At 42.4% G+C, this 21816-nt stretch overlaps 2 protein-coding genes across 2 annotated transcripts in view; one reads left to right on the top strand and one right to left on the bottom strand.

Moving 5' to 3' along the window:
* Positions 1-21816, bottom strand: part of ARMH4 (armadillo like helical domain containing 4) — a 152321-nt gene that overhangs the window by 126826 nt on the left and 3679 nt on the right. The window lies entirely within an intron of this gene.
* Positions 243-20918, top strand: ACTR10 (actin related protein 10). Its single transcript, XM_006135243.5, has 13 exons — positions 243-408; positions 3609-3681; positions 6706-6788; positions 9878-9986; positions 13541-13648; positions 14079-14146; positions 14464-14543; positions 15036-15071; positions 16556-16635; positions 16731-16804; positions 17191-17272; positions 18802-19003; positions 20332-20918. The coding sequence occupies exons 1-13, from the start codon at positions 332-334 to the stop codon at positions 20511-20513; spliced, it is 1254 nt and encodes a 417-aa protein (XP_006135305.2). The 5' UTR covers positions 243-331; the 3' UTR covers positions 20514-20918.

Below are 21816 nucleotides of genomic sequence, written 5' to 3' on the forward strand. Positions count from 1 at the left end.
GCTCTCCCTGTCTGCCTATCCCCAGCCCTAAACAGAGTCCCTCTTAAGGTGTCTACTGCGTGCCTGAAAACAGGTAGAGCCAGAGCCGAATAGTTTCTCGAGCAGGGAAGGAGGAAGGGGACGAGTAGAATCTCCTCCGCTCCCGCTGAAAGTGTAACCCTCCGAGAGAGGACTTAAACAACCGAGGACAGGCACGATCAAGGACACCTTTGAACGGCGCCGGCTGTGTAGAAGGACCCTTCCCCTTGGCCGCGCGGGCCTGCGCCGTACGGCGAGGAAGGCCCCCGTTGTTGTGAGGGAAGCCGGGCGCTGGGCTCCGCAGCCGGTGGCGATGCCGCTGTACGAGGGCCTGGGGAGCGGCGGGGAGAAGACGGCGGTGGTGATGGACCTGGGGGAATCCTTCACCAAGTGAGTGGGCCGGCAGGCTCCGGCGACACCCCCCGGCCTCTCGCCACGCCCATGGGGAGGGGGCGGCGGGGGAGCGGCCGCTGCATCCGCGACAGCGCCGCCCTGTCGCGACATGCGGCCCCGTGGGCGCTGTGTCGCGACATGCCGGGCCTTGGTGCGCGGCCGGGATGCCCGGCTGGTCTGTCGCTGTCGGGACGGCTCAGCGGCGCTGCCCCGCGGCATGAGGAGGCCAGGCCCTCGGTGGGCGGCTGGATGCCTCTGGGGGGCTGGATGCCGAGACTGACGGGAGGGGGTTGCTTGGCCTGTCGGCGTCAGACTAGATGCTCCTAATGGTTCTTTCAGGCCTTTACATGACTGAGTCAGGGAATGGGACCTGAAAGAGCTTTCTGCAGATTTGAAAGCTTGTCTTTTTTACCAACATAGCTCGGACCAACAAAAGATATTACCTGAGGGCTGCCAACCCTCCTGGACTGGCTGGAATGCTCCCAGTATTGGCTTCAATCTCCTGTTTGCTAGGGAAAGTAGGGGTGTTAGATAGCGTGTAATTGAATAGTCGTGTAACTGTGTGAAATCTTAGTGGTTACAGGACGATTCGATAATCCCTAGAGGCAGGGCCAGCAGCCGGTGCACTCCTGGCCTCGCTCCTGGGGAGCTGGTGCTGGGGGGAACCAGCTTTTAAGCACTGGCTCCTGCCTGCCCCTCCATCCCATTGGAGGCAGTAAGGTGGAGTTGGAAGGTCATGGGGAGCTGATAAGCAAGGGGAGCCTACCCCCCTCACCGTCTGCACTACTGCCTCTATATCAGAGGTGGGGAGAGGAACAGATCCAATGTTCATGGGGAGCCAGATTTAAGCCAGCTCCTCACTAGCATTGGCTCCTGCTCTCCTCCCCCCTTGCTGCTTCTGATACAGCAAGGAGTAGGGTAATGTGTGTAATCAACTAGATAATCAATAAGCCCAAGCCTATCAGTTAATTATGTAGTCATAGAATCATGGGGCTGGAAGAGACCTTAGGAGGTCATTGAGTCCAGCCCACTGCCCAAAGCAGGACCAACCCCAACTAAATCACCCCAGCCAGGACTTTGTCAAGCTGGGTCTCAAAAAAACCCTCTAGAGATGGAGATTCCACCATCTCCCTAGGTAACCATTCCAGTACTTCACTACCCTCCTAGTGAAATAGTTTTTCCTGATACAGTAATTCCTCATTTAACACGGAAGATACGTTTCAGAAAATGATCATGCTAAGTGAAAACGTGTTATGCGGGGTCAATTTTCCCATTGAAAAGATAGGGGAGGGGGCTTGCAGTCGGCGGCTGGGTTTCCCCAGCTGGCCGGTCACCGGCAGCTGCGCGGGGCTTCCTCTGCCTCCTTACAAAGCGGCGGAGGTTTGCCGCTCACCGCGCAGTTCCCTGGTGACCCCCTCTGGCTGGATGCAAGGCATCTGTCCAGAGAGGGTCACCGGGGAACGGTGCTGTGAGCGGCAAGCCTCTGCCGCTTTGCAGGGAGGCAGGGGAAGCCTTGCGCAGCTGCCGGCCACCGGCCGGCCCTAAGGAAAATCATGTTATTGCGGGGACGGGGTCGTGTTTGAAAAATATTCCCTAAAAAAAAAAAATCGTGCCATCGCGAAAACATGTTAAGCGGGCACGTGTTAAGTGAGGAATTACTGTATCCAACCTAGACCTCCGCCTCTGTAACTTGAGACCATTGCTCCTTGTTCTGCCATCCCTTACTACTGAGAACAGCCTCTCTCCATCCTCTTTGGAACCTCCCTTCTGAAAATTGAAGGCTGCTGTCAAATCCCCCTTCACTCTTCTCTTCTGCAGACTAACTAAGCCCAAATCCCTCAGCCTCTCCTTGTAGGTCATGTACTCTAGCTCCCTAATCATTTTGGTTGCCCTCTCCTGGACCTTCTCCAGTGTGTCCACATGCTTTCTATGGGGGGGGGGGGGAGGGGGCAGAACTGGACACAATACTCCAGATGTGGCCTCATCAATGCCGAATAAAGGGGAATAATCACTTCTCTAGATCTGCTGGGAATGCTCCTTCTAATGCACCCTAATATGCCATTGGTTAACTGGTTACCTGTTTACATCCCTAGTTTTTATACAGCAGATCTCAGAGCACTTTACAAAGGAGACTAATATTATCACCATACTTTATCCTCTTCCTGCAGAAGTCAATGGCAAAATTTCCACTGGCTTCACAGGGAGCAAAGTTGTGTCTATAGTCAGTAGCTTGGACCCTAAAGTGGATTCAGTTGTTTCAACCACTGCTGTTCTAAATAGTGAATAGTTTCAATAGAAAATGGTCATTATTCAATTAATTTAGCTTTCCAATATGTCTGATTTATTTTGGAATTAACATATTGACAAACTTCATAAATTTACAGTTTTGTATTTGACACCTATACTCTAGGTCAGTGATTCCCAACCTTTTTGATCGTGGAAACTGGCAAACCCAGTCACAAACTTTTGGCTGACTGGTAACATGCTATTTGCATATTTCCATATTAATTATGCAAACAAAGAATGTGCAAATATGCAAATAAAACATTACCGGTTCGCCAGAAGACCAGCCCCCAGAGCTCTCAGTGCCAGCCATAACCCCTAGAATCCCCCACCCCTCCACTGCCAGCCACTGACCCCAGAGTCCCCTGCACCCCCCCAGTGTCAGCCTCCTGCCCTCAGACCCCCAGTGCCAGCCCTCAGACCCTCAGTGCCAGCCCCCAATATTAGCCTGCCCTCCCCAGTGCCAGCCCTGCCCCCATGTCCCCCCACTACTAGCTTACCTTCCAGAGGGGCCTCCGCAGCACTAGCCCTGCCCTGCCCCCCTCACCTAGCTCTGTGCTGCTGTCCATATCACAGTGGTTCTGGGGATGGGGAACACCGCCCAGTGCTTCTCATTCCACCACAGTTGTAGGGACTGTCTAGTTTGACAAATATATATTGAAGTGGGGCATTGCTGGCATTTGATGGCATAGCTCACATTAGTGGATGTGCAGTTAAATGAGCTTCTGATTTGGTGACTGATGTGGTTGGGTCCAGTGATGAAATCTCTGGATTTTGTAATTCCCATTCCAACTCATCTGATTAAATGGGTTTTACTCACAAAAACTTATAACCTAATATATTTGTCCCTGTGTTACAATAGGGCTGCTCATTGTTTATATATGTGATTAGTTAACTTGATTTTTTTTCTTTAGATGTGGTTTTGCAGGAGAAACAGGACCAAGATGCATTATTCCTAGTGAAATAAAGAAACCTGACATTCCTAAGGTAACACTTTTAAAAATATACTATTGAGAAAGATTAACTGATTCAGGTTATTTGTGTTACATTTTTACTTGTAAGAAGTACTTTAAATATGTATGTTCAGGCATCACAGAAATTGTATAATTATTTCCTTTATCACAGCAGACCATGAATTATATCTTAGATGTTCCTATTAAGAGGCCATAATCAGTTGCTATAAAAATTGACCTCATATTGAGGACAATTATGGTTCTGTTGTATAAAAAAACATAAAGTTAACTGGCTTGTTCAAATGAAAGGTAAAGTGGACACATCCCTTAATTAGAAACTTGGTGCCATATGGTAAGTTAGTAGGGCAATAATGATCTTGTTTTCTGGGTATTAATATTCTATCTGTTGTGCTTTGGACTGTAAATTCCTCACAGTAAATTGTTAATCCTCAGAAACTTTCTTTCTCTCCATTAATATTACTTACAAATGAAAGCTGCTGAAAATTCCAGTGATTACATGTTTACAAAAAAAATCCTCCAGGTACTGTCCAGGGGAGATGCCGCACCGGCCACTAAAGAAGCCCTGGAAGCGGCAGGGATGGTGCCATTGCACGGCGCGGCTGGGAAGCATACAGAGGAGCCCCGAGGCCTTTTCCCCATGGGACCTGCCCATCCTGCCTTCTGCCTGCACTGCTGAGCGGCTGCATTTCTGAGGCAGGGAGGCATCTCTGTAGGGCAGCTGTGGAGAGCAGGGCTCCTTTAGAAGCCAGGGAAGGGGGCTGCCTGTCTCCCCAGGAGGTCAGGGGGGTACAGCCAGAAGGAGTAGGATTACTAGGGGACTCTGTCCCCCACCTTCTCCCCTCACCAAAGAGCTGGTGTAAATTGAGAAATGTTTCTGTATTGCATTGTGCCCAATGCACCCCACCTCCTGGCTTGCTCTATACCACTGCAAAAAACTATCTGGAATCTCAGGATTTCCTATGCTGACAAGGTGCTATTGGGGTTGCCATAAACACAAAGTCAGTACAGAGGCTAACAAGAGCCCCCCAGCACTGAAAACAGGTAGCAAGTCTAAATATTTGGTTTTCTGTTTAGAAACAAAAGACTATAGGATTATGCTACTTCTGGTAGCAATATATTATAGGAGCAGCTCCTGCTACCAGTAGCGCAGTCTTACAAGGGAGCAGCTCTCTACAAACCACCTGACAATGGGAGCAACAGGGGCATGAAGCCAAATAAGCATCACGCCTCATGTACAGACCCCTGCATCCCAACCCCCCTCACTCACCCTCCTCCCCCGGTAAGACCTCAAGCTTGCTCCTACACCTTCCCTTGCTCCTACACCCTCTCTCCTGGCCACACTCTGCACCCTCCCTTTCTCCTGCACATTCCTTGCTGGCCAGACACCCTACCCCAAGCTCCCTCCTGCACCCTTCTTTGCTTCTGCACATCCCCCCTTGGCCAAACACCTACCCCCACCCTGCTCCTGCATCAACCATTGCTCCTGCACCCTCTTTCTTGGCCACACGCTGCACCCTCCCTTGCTCTTGCTCATTCCCCCCTGACCAGACACCCTATTCCCAACCTGCTTCTGCACCCTACCTCCCTCCAGACCTTGCAACCTCATCTCCTCCTGCATCCCACTTCCCACCCAGATCCTACACCCCCATCCCTATCCCACTTGCTGGTAGCCCTGCCCCGCACATTGAACCCCTCATTTTTGTCCCCACCCCAGAGTCTAAGGGAGGCCACAAAATCCACTAATTCCAGAACCCCAGAAAAGTAAATCTGGCCTATGGGAAGCCCTTAATCTCAGTCCTCCCTGTCCCTGTCCCTTTCCCTTGCCTCATGAGGCTGGAGCACCAGAGTAGTGATGTGTCTCAGTTTGGGGTGACGTCAGTGGGGATGGGGGTTTTTGGAGGAGTTTTTTTGCTTCTCACTTGTGTGGTCCCCAACTGATTTTTCCTGTGGGTCAGTGGCCCCCAACCCAGAAAAGGTTCCCCACCCCTACCATAAATATAGAAAACATGGGAACCTTTTGTGTTTGACATAAATTAATATTTTACTTTATTTAAAATGAAGTTTGATTAGCATGAGAAAGTTAATACGCTTAATCAGTTTAATAATTTAAATTAAACCGTTCTCCCTAGCTGTAGCATTAGCAAAATGGCTCAGCCAAAATGATGTAATTAACAATGAGTTTCCATTAGCAACTAGTGGTCTGCAGAAAGATTTGCAGTGAACCAGGTGGTCCATGGGCCAAAAACTTTGAGAACCAGTGGGGTAGACAAATGGCATGAAGCCTGGCTCTGGGACTTTGCAAAGGGGAGTCCCTGAGCCTAAGCTCCAGCCTAAGTTCCAGCATGTTCACAGCAGTGTTATAGCCCAATGTTTCTCAACCTTTTTTTTATATAAAGTACCCCTTAAAAAAAAAAAGTACCCCCCATACCTACAGTTTTCAGATACACAATTTTTTTTTCTACCATTGCAACACATTTGTTTAAACAACTTAATCGTAGCTGGGTGGGTGATGAAATTTTTGGGTGTAAAAAGTACAAAAATAATAAAGCGTTGTAAAATTTAAAACAGAAATTCAGTTTTCTCCAAATTTTAGTTGTGTTGACGTACCCCCCAGACTTCTCTCGAAGAGTACTTGTACCGTTGGTTGAGAAACACTGTTATAGCCCACAGCCCAAATCACATGACACTGCTTCATCTGACATGGATGAGCCTCAGCTGTTTAATTGGAGTATAGACATAACCACATGGTCAGCTTTGAGGCACATTGCCTCTGCCTGTGCTATGCTTTTTCTCTTAGTAGAGAATATAAGTTTCCAGAATTGTCAATTTGACACCTTTCCTTGGCATTAAAATTGAGACAAGTTTTAAAGAAAAAAAATCAATATTGATTCACGTTGAATAATTTGTGGGGTAATTTTGTGATGTACATTAATAAATAAAAAATTGGAAAAGTGTTTTTTAAAATCAATAAAAATATATTTTGAATTGTATACGGGCTGTGGATAATATTTTTTAATAGAAATTTTTACTTCTGCAGCCTATCAAAGTCGTTCAGTATAATATTAACACAGAAGAGCTGTATTCATATCTGAAGGAATTTATTCACATGCTGTATTTCAGGTAAGAAACACTCGGATATTTTTTTCTGGTGAACTGCTTTTGTCTGAGCACGCTTCAGAAGAAGTTTGTTTTGATACAGGGGTTTTGGAGAAGACTGAGGTTAGGTTTCCTAAATAGTAAAAGGTTGGGAAGGTGATAGCTAGGAGGCTGGGCTCTTACTAAAACAATTGTTTGATGCTACTGAAATGTAATTGTGTTGTTAATGTGTGATAAGCACTTAGAGCTTTGGGTATGCATTTTATTGTTTAAAAACACTTCAATAAACAAAACGACTGTTAACTGTGACATGGTGAAAAATAGCTTGAACCCATTAATTAATTGTTCTTGAGTGAAATTGCAGTGATTTCAGTTGGGCTTCTCATAGGACAGATCCAAAGTTGGTTGAAGTAAAAGGAAACAACAGGCCCGATATGAACAAGCATTTGGAAGCATGGATCCAAATGTTCAAAGTCTGAGATTTATAATGTGCCTGTTAGGATCCCTGAATTCTGTAGGTTTATCTTTTTTTTTACTGGAATAAAACATACTGTCAGGTTAATATAAATAAACTTTAAATGTTTTTTTTTCTCTTGATGTAACTGTCTTCCTGAACTTAGATTTGGTACTTTTATGCCTCACTCATATCCACATGCAGAATTACTTGACACCTCTTGTGGACAAATGTTACTTTTGTTACTGGACTTCACTGCTTTACTCTCTCCAGCATCATTGAGTTTTCTTTCTGTCCTCTCCCAGGGTATGTCTACACAGCAGAGTTATTTTGGAGTAACGTCCGTTATTCCAAAATAACTATGCGAGTGTCTACACAGTTAGCCCGTTATTTTGAAATAAGGGGCAGCTTATTTTGGCGTTTGTTAACCTCATTCTATGAGGAATAACACCTCTTCTGAAGTAGCTATTTCAGAATAGCAGTAGTGTGGACACTCCACTGCAGCTATTTCAAAATAACTCCTTTCCCAGGCCATTCACAGTATTTACTCCCCACTGCTTCCTGGGGCTCTGAATTGAGGTAGTGCGTCCACATTAGGGGAGCCTGTCTTGGATTAATTTCCAGGCTTCCCTGTAGCGTAGATGCTCTATTTTGAAATAAGCAATTGCGGAGTATTTCTTCTGGAATAGCTTATTCCAAAATAATTATGCAGTGTAGACATAGCCCCAGTGCTGTTCTGTTTCAGACCCAAAGACTCTGACATGCTGGGGATACTTCCTAGAAGATGTTTTAGCATTGTTTTGAAAAAATGCAAATTATTCCCCTTTTACTTTTAATCTTGGGCTAGAGGTTAAAGCACAGGATTGTGGGATAGGAGATCTGGGTCATATTTTTAGGTCTTCCATGAATACACTGTGGCATTGGACAAGTCATCATGGGTTTGCCTGCACACAGACCAATATACTTAGATAAGACTGTACCGCCGTTCCTGATCTGTAAATCTGGGATAATGCCGTTCCTGATCTGTAAATCTGGGATAATCCCTATCTCCCTGAATGTTGTGAAGCTTCACTGTAAGATGCATTGAAATATGGGCTGGAAGAGGCTAAGTGCACGTTTTTTATTTATTATTATTTTATTTATTATGATTTTGACTGAATTAGATTTCAAAATAAGTACAGGTTGAAAGTCTCTTAACTGGGATTCTCTTGTCTGGCAAAACTCTGTGGTCCGGCAGGGCTGCGGATGTTCCAGGACCAGAGCGTCATGGTGGAGAGCAGTACCTGCGAGGCCTGCAGGCTGGCACAACAGCGGAAACCTGACGCACGCCAGCAGGGCTTCCCAGTATGGCAGTGGGAGTCCCAAGCATGATAGTGGGGCTGCCCAGTAGGGCAGCGGGAGCTGGGTGTGCAGAGGCTGCAGAGCTGCCCAGCACGACAGCAGGAGCCAGGCACTGCAGTGAGAGCCTGGTGTGGCAGCAAGAGCCTGGTGCGCATGGAGGCGGTGGGGCTGCTGGGTGCTGCAGCAAAAGCCTGGCGAGCAGAGGCAATGGGGCTGCCCAGTAGGCATGTTACATTTCAATTAATTGACTCATTGAATAGTCGATGCAGTTTGCATCGACTATTTGATTAGTTGATAAGGGCGGCTCCGCCTTTAAAGTTAGGAACCACCCCAGGGCTGTTGCTACACTTCAAAGGCGAAAGCACTGCAGGGAGCACAGGGCCAGTGGGGCTGTTCCCTACGAGCCCCATGCTCCCCGTGGCATTTCAGAGCAGCAGCCCTTCATAGAGCCCAAGGTCAGCTGGGGACTCCCCCACTGGCCCCGGGCTTCATGCGGCACTGCTGCTTTGAAATGCCACGTGCAGCCTGGAGACTCCCCAGTTTGTACATGGTGTTTCAAACCGGCAGCACGGTCTGGCCCCGGGCTCCACATGGCACTACTGCTTTGAAGTTCCCACTTCTCTCCTCCCCTTCCCCACTGCCTCTTTCTGATAGACACAGCAAGGTGGGGGGGAACGACTAGTCAACTAGTATGTTGACTACTCGACTAGTTGTTTACATCTCTACTGCCCAGTAAGGCAGCAGGGACTGTCAGAGCAGCAGGGACTAGTGAGAGGGGGGAGGTCAGGGCTGGAGGGAGCTGCTGGCAAGGGAGGCCAGAAATGACCTCCCCTGGTCCAGCAAAATCCCTCATCCGGGACCAGTCATATCCCAATGGTGCTGGACCAGGGAGGTCCAATCTGTAGTTACAAAACGCGAAAGACAGTATCAGGTCTATAAGAAACACTTACATTTATCATACTACAGGCTGATCCTCTCTGTTCTGGCAACATCTGTGGTCTAGCTTGATTTTGGTTAGCCACATGTTCACTTTCATGGGTATGGCCGAGTTTTCTGTGGTCCCATAAAGTTTGTTTACAGCCACCAGTCCTGGCTCTCAGTGTTCTGTGCTGTTATTTAGCTTTAATTTACCCCTAATCTTCTTCTATGAGCTGAGTAAGCAGTGGAAGTGTTGGTAATGTTGCTAGACAATATTGACCTCCCTTGGTTCAGCAAACTCTGCTTTGGCATCGGTCAGGTCCTGAGGGCACCAGACTAGAGAGGTTCAACCTGTAGTCTCCGTTTATGCTTCTTCATCAATATATGTGCTGTTTTCCAGACATCTACTGGTGAATCCCAGAGACCGCCGTGTTGTAATAGTGGAATCTGTACTATGCCCCTCACATTTCCGAGAGACACTCACTAGAGTTCTTTTCAAGTATTTTGAGGTATGTGTATTACATAACTATTAGCATTCATTTTCTTCATTGGGTGCATAGTAACGGGTATATGGTGTCAGACCAGTCGTTCATCTAGCCCAGGAGTCCATCCAGTCTTCTGACGGTGGCTGGTACCAGATCTTTGGGAATAAAGAGAATAGGCGAAGTTGTCAAATGATTGATCCCCAGTCATCCAAGCCCAGCTTCTGGCAGTCTGCGGTTTAAGGACACCATGAGCAGAATATGCAGTTGCATAATTTCATTGGGTGATCGCTGGTTCTTGTATTGTGTGAATAACATTTTCTTCTTCACCTTCTCCACACCATTCATGGTTTTATAGCTTTCTATCATATCTCCCCTTTGTCATCTCTTTCCAAACTGAACAACAGCAGTCTTTTTTCCTCAGAAAGAAGCTGCTCTATGTCCCTAATTATTTTTGTTGCCTTTCTCTGTACTTTTTCAAGGTCTAATATATCTTTATATTAGATGGGGTGACCAGAACTGTACCAATATTTAGGTTTGAGCATACCACAGATTAATATAATGGCATTCTGATATGTTCTTTCTTATTATCTATCTCTTTCCTAATGATTCCAACATATTCTGTTTGATTTTGTGACTGCTACTGCAGTGAGTAGATGTTTTCAGAGAACTATCCAAAATTACTCTGAGATCTTTCTTGAGTGGTAACTGCTAATTTAGATCCCATTGCTTTTGAGTGGTAACAGCTAATTTAGATCCCATTGGGGTTATGCTGTCCAATGTGCATTACTTGGCATTTATCAGCATTAAATTTAATCTTCCATTTTGTTGCCCATTCTGTTTTGTGAGATACTTTTGTAACTCTTCGCAGTCTGCTTTGGAGTTAATTATCTTGAATATTCTTGTATCATCTGCAAACTTTGCCACATCACTGTTTACTACCTTTTTCAGATCACTTATGGATATATTGAGCAACACTGGCCTCAGTATAAGCTTTAGGGGACCCCACTATTTACTTCTCTCAGCTGTAAAAATATTTATTCCTACCTTTTTGCTTCCTGTCTTTAAACGAGTTACTGGTTCAGGAGGACCTTCCCTCCTATCTCATAACTGCCTACTTTGCTTTAGAGCCTTTGGTGAGGGACCTTATCAATGCTTTCTGAAAGTGCAACTACACTGTATCGACTGGATCATCCTTGTGCACATGTTTGTTGACCCCATCAACAAATTCTAATAGATTTGTGAGCCATGATTTCGCTGCACAAAAGCTATGTTGACTCTTCCCCAACATATTGTGTTCATCTATGCATCTGATAATTCTGTTCTTTACTATGGTTTCAGCCAGTTTGCCTGATAAGAAGTTAGGCTTACTGGCCTACATTTGCCAGGATCACTTCTGGAGCCTTTTTTTAAAAAATCAGTGTTTATATCCTGCAGTCATCTGGTACAGAGGCTGATTTAAGTGGTAGGTTACATACCACCATTAGTAGTAGTGCAGTTTCATATTTGAGTTGCTTCAGAACTCCTGGGTGAATACCATCTGTCATGTATGATATGTAGAATAATCAAGTTGGCTCTTAGCAACAGTACTAGTGGCCATTGCTATAGTTCGCACATGTGAGAATGAACAATGGAGTGGGGATAAAGGGGAAAAGAATGAAAGTCAGAAGAAAATGACAGAGAAGTGTAGAGATCAATGGGATTTTTTTCTTGACTCCTTTAAACAGCAGTTATCTAAATACCATATATTAGCAAGAATTACATATAGGTTTTTTTTTGCTTGTGCTTGGCAAAAAATAGCTCACATCTCATTTTTAATAGGACCAATAATCCCCACTGAGCACTGCCAGAAACTTGAATCTATATTTAAACATTTCTAAATGTGTGCTCTCAGCACAAATCTTAATTTTTCTTTTTACCATAAGCCAGTATCTTTGGCTGGCACGTGACCTCAACTCTGTCTGTATTCACTTAGATAAGAACCTTATCCGATATGTATGCCCTTCACATGATCAGTCTTTTCATTAGATTGGACTCATCCTTAAAACTAATTCTTAGCCAAGTGTCAATGGAAAACACCTTGCAAGGTGATTCTATAAACTTGCAGTTCAGATAGGTCTGATAGTTATGATTTTTTATTAAAGGCTATGCAAATAAGTAGTTTGCCTCCCCAGCCTAATTTTATAACTAATCTTAAACTGTCATAGATTAATTGTCTGTATAATTCCTTCCTGGTTATGCTTAATCTTTTTTCCACCTTAAATCTGATGAGCAGTGTGAGTGGATTTTCTAATCTGTTTCCAGAAAGTTAAGAAAGAGTAGAGAGAAATGCCTTTTATTTTGATTACTTTGCAAGCTGAGGATGATAGATAATGAACTTAGCATAGAACTGCTTTAAACATTATCCAAAATGACTGGTGATGGGGAGTTGTTCATACTTCAGTTTTGAGGCCAGGTTCCAAGCTAACAAACCTGTTGACAGCCAGCCAAAGTGAGTCTCACATTTAGAGCCACGGTTTTTGGTGTTCCAAATAATGTGATATTTGATACAAGGTCAACATTGTTATCTTTAATCTAATTATACCATAGTGTTGCCAGTAAGTACTGTAAAGGCTTTATTGAACTACTTTTAATTTCTCCCAAAGTTCAGAGGAGAGTATTTGCTAATGAAGCTTTCACCAGCCTAACTGTATGATATCTAGAACAAGGCTAGGGCTGTTATCTAGCTATATGGCATGAACTGCTCCTTTTCATTTAGAGTTTCCTCTTCCTTACCTATATTGCAGTGTGATCCTTGTGGCCAAGAGAGTTGTTGATTTTGCTCTGAGACTGTAACACTTCCTATATTGGCTTTTAATCATTGTACAGCAGAAAGTGTGATCCCACTGGCCGTACATCTAAACTTGTTTTTCTCTCCTTTGTTCACCGCTTCATGTCTTTGCAGCATGTTCATAGAATCATAGAATACTAGGACTGGAAGGGACCTCGAGTGGTCATCGAGTCCAGTCCCCTGCCCTCATGGCAGGACCAAATACTGTCTAGACCATCCCTGATAGACATTTATCTAACCTACTTTTAAATATCTCCAGAGATGGGGATTCCAGAACCTCCCTGGGCAATTTATTCCAGTGTTTGACTACCGTGACAGTTAGGAACTTTTTCTTAATGTCCAACCTAAACCTCCCTTGCTGCAGTTTAAGCCCATTGCTTCTTGTTCTATCCTCAGAGACCAAGATGAACAAGTTCTGAAGGCCTAACACATCTCTTCAATAGTCAACTATGATTTGACTGAAGCTATATTCCATACATAATACTTGTTTTTCTTAACAACTCTCTGTTACTGTTCAGTGTTATTAAGCATATATGTGGACCTAGTGTCGTGATTAACATATTGGGAATGAATTTGAGTATGCTGCTTCATTTAGTTGGCCATCATCATATTAGATTAAATCCTGAATTAAAACTAGGCAACTAAGTACCTGATTGTTCAGTCTTCATTATGAAATTGGTAGGCAATTAACATTATAAACCTTCATATTTTCTTCCACAGAATTTATTGAATTGTTTTGGTCTCATTACAGGTTCCTTCTGTGTTGTTTGCCCCAAGTCACCTGATGTCTCTTTTGACACTTGGAATTAATTCTGCCATGGTTTTAGACTGTGGCTATGCAGAAAGTCTGGTGCTGCCTGTATCCTTGAATAATATCCAGAAATCAAATCTTTATCGACTTCTGGTTACAGTTTTTGGCTGATTTTATTATAGACTTGACATATAGTAGACAAGAATAGGGATAGACCAGCACTTCAGTTTTGATCATAGTATTTTTGTTTGCTATTTTAGAGTGGGGAATATTGCAATATCCTGGTTTGCTGCATGAGAATCCCTAAACCTATGCTCTTTGAAAAGGATGGGAGAGGAACAGATGTAATCTGTGCTCTAATGCTTGACAGTTCTGTGTTCCTCACTTTCTACACAGTAGTAAGAGTTCTGGACAGAATTAATTATTGGGAATATTTATAACTGATGCTGGGAAAGGAAGAAGAATAATGCCTTCAGTCTCTGAGTCTTTAGATGGAAAATACTTTATCTTATAGTGTGATTTCCTAAGATGCTTGTAGATATATGAGGGGATCCCAATTTTGAGTTGCTGGGGTGCTCTTCCCCTAGGAGGAAAGGCAATTCACAAGTAAGTTTACAATTATGCATCCAAGATGATTCAGTAAATTTATGATGTCATTTGATTGTGAAAATTAATTTTTAGTCAATATAGTTAAATTGGATTATAACCTCTGTTGTGTGGCCACCCCAAAGTTGTAAATGTGTTGTGGCCCTGGAGATTTTATGGGAATTGTGGAAATAACAGTTTAGAAATTTGATTTATTTCAGTCTTTATCTAAGAGAAAGTGTGACTGAAGGAGGTAAAAACTAGTGCCAGCATGGTGCAAATACATAGGATTGGAACCTATTCCTTGTCATAAACTTTTTAAATTTACAACATTTCAGAGAGCTGGCGAATCAGTTGTTGGAGCAATGCACTGTTGACACAGGAGTAGCTAAAGGACAAAGACTCCCATCAGTTATGGGTAAGATATGATTCTGATGTAACATAATTGTGTTCCATCTTAGTAATTATACTGTGTAAGATGGGTTAGTTAATCCCTCTTACTTTTGTGCTTCTAAACACCAGAAATAATAAATTAATTTTTCTCTTCCTGGTTTAACATGATCCTTCTTCCACATTTCCTCCCACCCACACATAAAATTAATTAGTATGTTACTGTCATGACACGCTACTCTTAACCATTAGCTAGTTTGAAATAAAGTTAGTGCTGTATTCATTGTCCATTACATTTTGGATGTGAGAGGAGCACGTTACATTGTTTCCAAATATAAGACTAGCTCTCTTTTTCATGAGGATTTCTTACTTGAGAGTACAGTTGCTTATTTCTAGAAAATCTTCTGAAGTTATTGTTCAATTTCTGTACAGAATTCACATTTCTTCAATTATTGGTTGGATTCTGCAAGTTCTGTTTTTACATAATGAAGATCTGTACTAAACTATTAACTGTTTTTAGGTTCAGTTCCAGAAGACATTGTAGAGGATATAAAAGGTAAAACTTTTTACTTCACGAAATCCTTTTTTTAAATTCCCTTTTGACACTTTAAAAAAGAGTTTTTCTGCTTATGTACTGGACATATTGGAGGTGCTCTGCATTTCATATTGCATTCGTCTTTGGAGGTTTGACTTGAGACATTGGTCCAGATATCGCTAAATGTTGTTGTGTTTTGCATATAAACACAACATAAAGGTTTTGGGTGGTTTTGTTTATCCATCCAGCAGCAGTTTAGGTTAATTTGGTGTTAAATTTTTAAATACTCCTGTTTTTTTCCTGATGACTATTTATAGAAACATGCAGTCTGTATCCTACCTGAGTTTAATAGATGTTTTCATTTCCACAGATTGTGGATGTTGCTTCTGGTCAAAAAGAAAACTGTTGCTGAGAAATTCTGACTTAAATCATTAGTTTGTTTTTGCTTAAATGATTTAACCAAACATGTTCTGTGTTTGCCACATAATATGGTATCGTCACCAAAATTGAAAATGGCATGTAAAAGGTATTTTGGATATTGCATCTAGTATGAAACATTACTCAACTTAATAAATTTATACTTCAAAAATTGGGCATTCTTCACTATACAGTTTTCTAACTCCTCTATAGTACTTCATATGCAGTTCATTCCCAAAGCACTTTACAACTCAATTAATAGAAAATAAAAATAGTTGATGAATTTAAGAAATGTTTTCCATTGCTTATTATCAACCAGTCTTAACAGAAATGGCATCTACCTGTTGGGTCAAACTAGGATGGAAGATCCACATGTCCAGGGCAAACCACCTTGTTAGCTTAAGATACCACATACCTTTTAAACACTGCTAATATTTTATCAAATGTAACCAATTTATGGAAATGGCTTTTTAAAATTATGGACACAAATGCAGCATACTGGTTGGATGCATTTTTTTCCCACCCAATTGTTTTTAACAAGAAATAAGATGTTATTTAGTGGAATGATGATTTTTGTTATATTAAATTTACAAATGGAATTTTGCTCATACATGCCTTCTGTAGTTTTGGAGGACAGGAGATAAAGGCCACCACGTAATGGCAGACCATTTACAAAACAGCAATATCCAATTTGAGATGGTGGGATGCAAGACTGGAATTGTAAATTCAAAGGCAGTACACTATTTCTTGCTACCTCCTGGTAACAAAAAGGCAGGTTGATAACACTCCATCGACTTTAGATCTATTTAGTTCCTGAAGAAGAAAATCCTCCCTATTGCAGCATAGTTGTGGTATGAATGCTACTTCTTTTAGATTTCTGCATTCCAACCAGAATCTAAGCTCTGATCATGACCGTGTCAGAGCATTTCACAGCAAGTAGCAATATCAAGCACACACAAAAATTTAAAATCTGGTCCCAGGTATGTTAAGTAAATGGATAAAAGTCACAAGCTGTGTTGAGGCTTCTTATAGGCAATGGTAAGTTAAGAAATCTAAAACGAAGCCCTTATATTTTTTCTTTTATAAAGTCCGCACTTGTTTTGTGAGTGATCTCCAACGTGGGCTGAAAATCCAGGCAGCAAAGTTCAACGTGGATGGCAGTGCCGAGGTAGGTAGAGAGTAAATGTTTCCCCTCTTCTTTGAAGTGGAAAGAAAGCTTGTTTGCCTTTTAGATGATATATGTGTGATGTTTTGTTTTTTTAGCGTCCTTCACCACCTCCAGATGTAGACTATCCTCTAGATGGAGAGAAGATTCTGCATGTGGTTGGATCCATCAGGTTAGAAATACTGTAACTAAAATGATTTATTATTTTATAGTTTTGTTAAAGTAATGTGTTAGGGGCATGAATGCACTTTGATTTTGTAATCTCAGGTCCCTAAAATGTTGCAATAGAATAATAGCCTGGGGTACCACCAGGAGGCCATAATCATTCACCAGGACCTCATTGTGCTAAGTGCTGAACTGACATGTAACCAAAGAAAATCCCTAGAAAACAAAATCCCCACACCTGTCCCTGGTCCAAAGAGTTTAAAGACTTTAGTGTAATATGAGAGACAATATGTGTAAACAAACAGTTGGGGGAACACAAGGAAACAGTGACCCCCATGCTGGTATATTGTTGTTTGTTACTAATGTTCTCTGTTTGTTTTGTCTCGTCAACAGAGATTCGGTTGTTGAAATACTGTTTGAGCAAGATAATGAAGAGAAATCAGTTGCCACTTTAATCCTGGATGCACTTATTCAGGTATCTCTACCATTATAAATAGTTGAGTGAATTGCTGCAGCCTTGCATAGTGCTTGGTTTTATAAACTGTCATTCCCTGAGGTAGTTCCACTGATTGTAAGTATGGACGACACGTGTGGTAAGAGTTCTCGGAATCAGGCTCATGATTGGCTTAAAGAAGATGAGAAATAACAGTATATTGCGGCCTCTTGAAAATTATATGTTATTATTCAAGTGGTGTTTGCATTTTTATTGCTCCTCCTTGTTTAAGGTCTTTTATTTGGGCTTGGAAATTCTCTTGAGGTGTAATATCCAATCACAAGAATAAATGTCTTTGCCCAGATAGGGAAATATGAGTTTGACCAGTATAAATGTAAACTACATTTTATTTGATGTATACTTTAAAGATGCATTTCTGGAGTTACAAATACATTGTCTGAACCAAAGTTTGCAGATTAGGGATGTAAGCGATTAGTCGACTCTCCGATAAGAATAAGCAAGAGGGAAGGAGGCAGCAAGGCGGGGGGAGCAGGAGCCGGTGCTGGGAGGCATGGGAGGCAGAGGCACAGGAGGGAAATGGTGCGAGGGGGACTAAAACAATCCCTACTTGTGCTGGTTCCCACTGCGGTGCTTCAGCCTTTGAACCCTATGGGGCTCTTGCTACATTTCAAAGACTGAAGCACTGCAGTGGGAACACGGGGCAAGCAGGACTGCTCGAGTCCCCGCGTGCCCTGTGCTCTCTGTGGTGCCACCCCCCTTGCTGCCTCTGCTTCCCTCCCCTTGCCTCTTCTCCAACCCTTGCTTGCGGCCAGCCCTGGCCACCGTGAACAGAGGCTGCTCCAGCACCAACCCAGGGTTGTCTGCTGCGAACAGGGGCTGCTGGACTCAGCATGAGCCAAGACCAAGCAGTCCTGGCTTGTGTGGATGCTGCGCCTCTGCATTTTAAATGTAGTAAGGCTCTTACTACATTGAAAATACAGAGCTGGAGTGTAGGTGGCTCTCAAAGCTATCCTTGCTTCGACTCTGCATAGTAATTCTATTGACTAATCTTATAGTCAATACAAATTGTATCAACTACATGATACATTGCAGTTACTGAGCTAAACATCCCTATTGCAGAGGAGTAATTCTTTGCTAGGGCAATTAACTTAGATATTTTAAGATAATTATTTCAAGTTAGGGCTCACCTTGTTATAAAAACTGATCCCATTAAATAATTCCCAGTGGTTTGGGTTCTTTGTTTCTTGGTTTAGAGGGACAGAGAGAGATCAAATTACATTGTTCTGAAGTGATTCCCTCTAACCTAAGCAAGAAATGGTTTTGGAAGGGTAAGTCATTCAGTTTTCTACTAGAGAAGAAAGTCACTACAGCGTGGGACACCTTGTGAGGGGTAGCAGCCCCATAAAAATAGTGTGCATTGTCCTATGCTTATGTTAACAGAAATATGTACCAGTGTTACTTGATAAAGGGAGAGGAGCTAAATTTCTGACATGTTTTGAATGCTGTGTATGTAATTTCATTTAAACATTTTCAATTTTCTTTTGTACCAGTGCCCCATAGACACCAGGAAGCAGCTGGCTGAAAACTTAGTAGTTATTGGCGGCACTGCTATGTTGCCAGGATTCCTACACAGATTAATGGCTGAAATTAGGTATCTGGTCGATAAACCAAAATACAAAGAAGTTCTTGCCACTAAGACCTTCAGGATTCACACTCCACCTGCCAAACCCAATTGTGTGGCTTGGCTGGGAGGTAAGAATGACTTGGACATTAGAGGTAGGAAATGAAAAGCAGATTCTGCAATGAGATTTGAAAGGAGCAAATAACAATAGTTCTCCCGACAGTTGCTAAATGTAAACTGCATCTGAGCTCTTTGTGCCTCTTGTCAAAGCCCATGGAGCAAAGCTGCCTCATGGATTTTTGGTAGGCAAGAGATTTGCCCCACTCATGACATAGAGTAGCAGATCATTGAAAAGCATCAGTATCAAATTTGAAGTGGTGTGTAAGACAGAAATTGTTGCTTCAGGTGGCAGTTCACCATTCCTGCCATGTGGTGGTAGCAGCAAAGTAACTAACATCCAAAGCACAGACTTGCTGAACAGGGCTGTCATTTGCTGTGGGTCAGACTCTTTCTGGCTCCTCTCCAGGTGGCAGTGAGGTGTCAACACTGGGCCTGTGGAACCACAGTGGGCTAGGGCTTCTAATTGCTATATTGGTAGCTCCGGCCACTTCTTCCCATCAGCCAGCCAGGAAGCGGTTATGCCCTTGGTCAGAGCTGAGTGCAAATGAAGAAGACTCTGATCCCCCTAAAAAGAAGTGGGGGACAGTTATTGACTGAGCAGCTGCCAATCATGAGCTGGGCAAGGACTGCTAACTCCATTGCACAACCCAGATATCTGCTGTAGACACAGAATATTCAGGCTCTGTGTTGGATTTTGGATGCGGTGTTGTGAATCTGGGAAAGAGAAGGGTTAAGAGAAGTGCTTCATGGTGATTCTGTGAGGCTAAAAGGATTTCTTCTGCCAATTTTTGAATGTATAATCTCTTTCAGATAATAAACAAAGCCTTGTGCATAACTAGAGTAGAATGTAAGAGAAATAAATTTTTAACACTGGTTGAAATAGAGTGCCATAGAACTGCCAATGTTTGATATTGTGTGTTTTATCAGCCCGTCTGCAGCTCCGTATCAGGAAGAGATGCCAGTTAATGTAGACTTGCTTTTCCACACGCCTGCGCAAACATAACTCTTGTGCATGTTTTGCCATGCTAGCAGATTCCCATAGCTCTTAGTTTCTGGGGGAATTTCATTTAACAATGGAATTAGTGGCATCTGTTTGAAGCACTTGGAGTTATAGCTTCAGGGGAAGGCCTGTGCAAGTAACTATTGGCAATAAAGCCCATGAGAGTCTTTTATTCAGTCACTTATGAAGGGTGTGAAATGAAGCAATAAAATAAGAGGGAAAGTGCGTAGACCTAGTATCTTCAGTTTTTTGTTTCTGCCTTGGTTGAAAATTGGTAGGGAGAAAGAAATTTAGTGTGATGAGAACTAAGGTGCCATTTAATTTTGTTTTACAATGCAGGAGCCATTTTTGGAGCTCTTCAGGACATTCTTGGAAGCCGTTCAGTTTCCAAGGAATATTACAGTCAGACAGGTCGTATACCTGACTGGTGCTGTCTCAATAACCCTCCTTTGGAAATGATGTTTGATGTTGGCAAAGCACCACCGCCACTCATGAAGAGGGCTTTTTCCACCGAGAAATAAGTATCTCAATACATTGCAGCTACACAAGGATTGTCTTCACCTGCTTCAAGCACACCTGTACAAGTTGCTTCTTGTGTATTTAGTGAATCAGGTGTAGCGCTGTTTAAAATGAATGATATAGGTGTCGTTTGGGGGCATCTTGTTGGCTGGAACTATATTGCAGTTGGATACAATTCTACATTTAGATTAAACCCCTCTCTCCCAAAACACCAGTTTTGACAAATGTGATTATGTGCTTTTTTTTTCTTTTTATGGAAATAATGTAATTGGCACAAGTTGTTACTGAGTTGTTTGCGCTTTCTATATATGTACAGTAGATACAAAATTAAGAGGCTTAGTTTTAGATGTTTTTGTTTTGTTTTTTGTTTTAACCTCTTAGAAGAATAAAGAAGGTTCCTTGTGAAACCTTGTGGGGAAGTTTCTCTGCCACACTCACCATAAAACATTGCACATATTAATATAACCTGTTGGTTCATACATTAAAATGTCTCCTGGAAACGCAAGTGTTTTGTTGTGTGTCCATAGAGGTTGTTATAGAGACCGAGATTCCTGTATTCAGAAGCTGAACAGGGACTTGCTCCAGGATGAAGTTGTCAAAGTGTCAATTTACCTTGCCTGCTAACAACTTTTACCCCCCAAAATCTGACCACTTAGGAATTATACATGGAAAAACTTAAAATAATTAGTATGTGCTTGTTATTAGCATTAACTTTCTTTGGAATGGAGATGGAAATTAGCAGCAAAGCAAGATAGGTATTAAAAAATAATAATTTGAAAGCAATAAATATGAAATAAAAATACAAAATTGAACTATAAGGTAAATGAGGTACAATAATTGATACACAAACCAAAAGTAATAAAATACTTCCAATTCCTATCAGAGAATCAAATGAAAAAGTTTTTAGTACTGTTGATGCAAATACTGTTAGCAACTGCAGAGTATAGAATTCCACCCTCCACTTTAATTATTTCAAAGGTCGGTTGAGTCAACAATTCACCCTTTTAAAAAAAGAATAATCGATATTTGGATGCACACAGCATGCTATTATCACATTAATTAATAGGATTTTATAAATTTGTTACTGCATACTGCAAGATTCTCTTACTCAGGAAAGTATCTGTAAAGTTTGAGAGTCTCGTGCACACACGTTTTTGTCAATTCTCATTATTTCCACCAGTATTTATAATATTGTTTTCTGTAGTATTTTGTGCACTCATGGTATATTGCCTTCTATTTGAGAATTATGAACACAAAGTGCACTTTAGTGACAAAGATTTGACTTACTTTTGACATTCCTCACTT

Source organism: Pelodiscus sinensis, chromosome 5, assembly GCF_052426305.1.
Source record: "Pelodiscus sinensis isolate ZL-2025 chromosome 5, ASM5242630v1, whole genome shotgun sequence".
Taxonomy (NCBI): Eukaryota; Metazoa; Chordata; order Testudines; family Trionychidae; genus Pelodiscus; species Pelodiscus sinensis.

Excerpts from the sequence above, each read along its gene's own strand:
- ACTR10 (XM_006135243.5), top strand. The coding sequence starts at position 332 with ATGCCGCTGTACGAGGGCCTGGGGAGCGGCGGGGAGAAGACGGCGGTG. Across the intron at positions 409-3,608 it reads CTGGGGGAATCCTTCACCAA|ATGTGGTTTTGCAGGAGAAA; the intron begins GTGAGTGGGCCG and ends TTTTTTCTTTAG. Across the intron at positions 19,004-20,331 it reads TTGTGTGGCTTGGCTGGGAG|GAGCCATTTTTGGAGCTCTT; the intron begins GTAAGAATGACT and ends TTTACAATGCAG.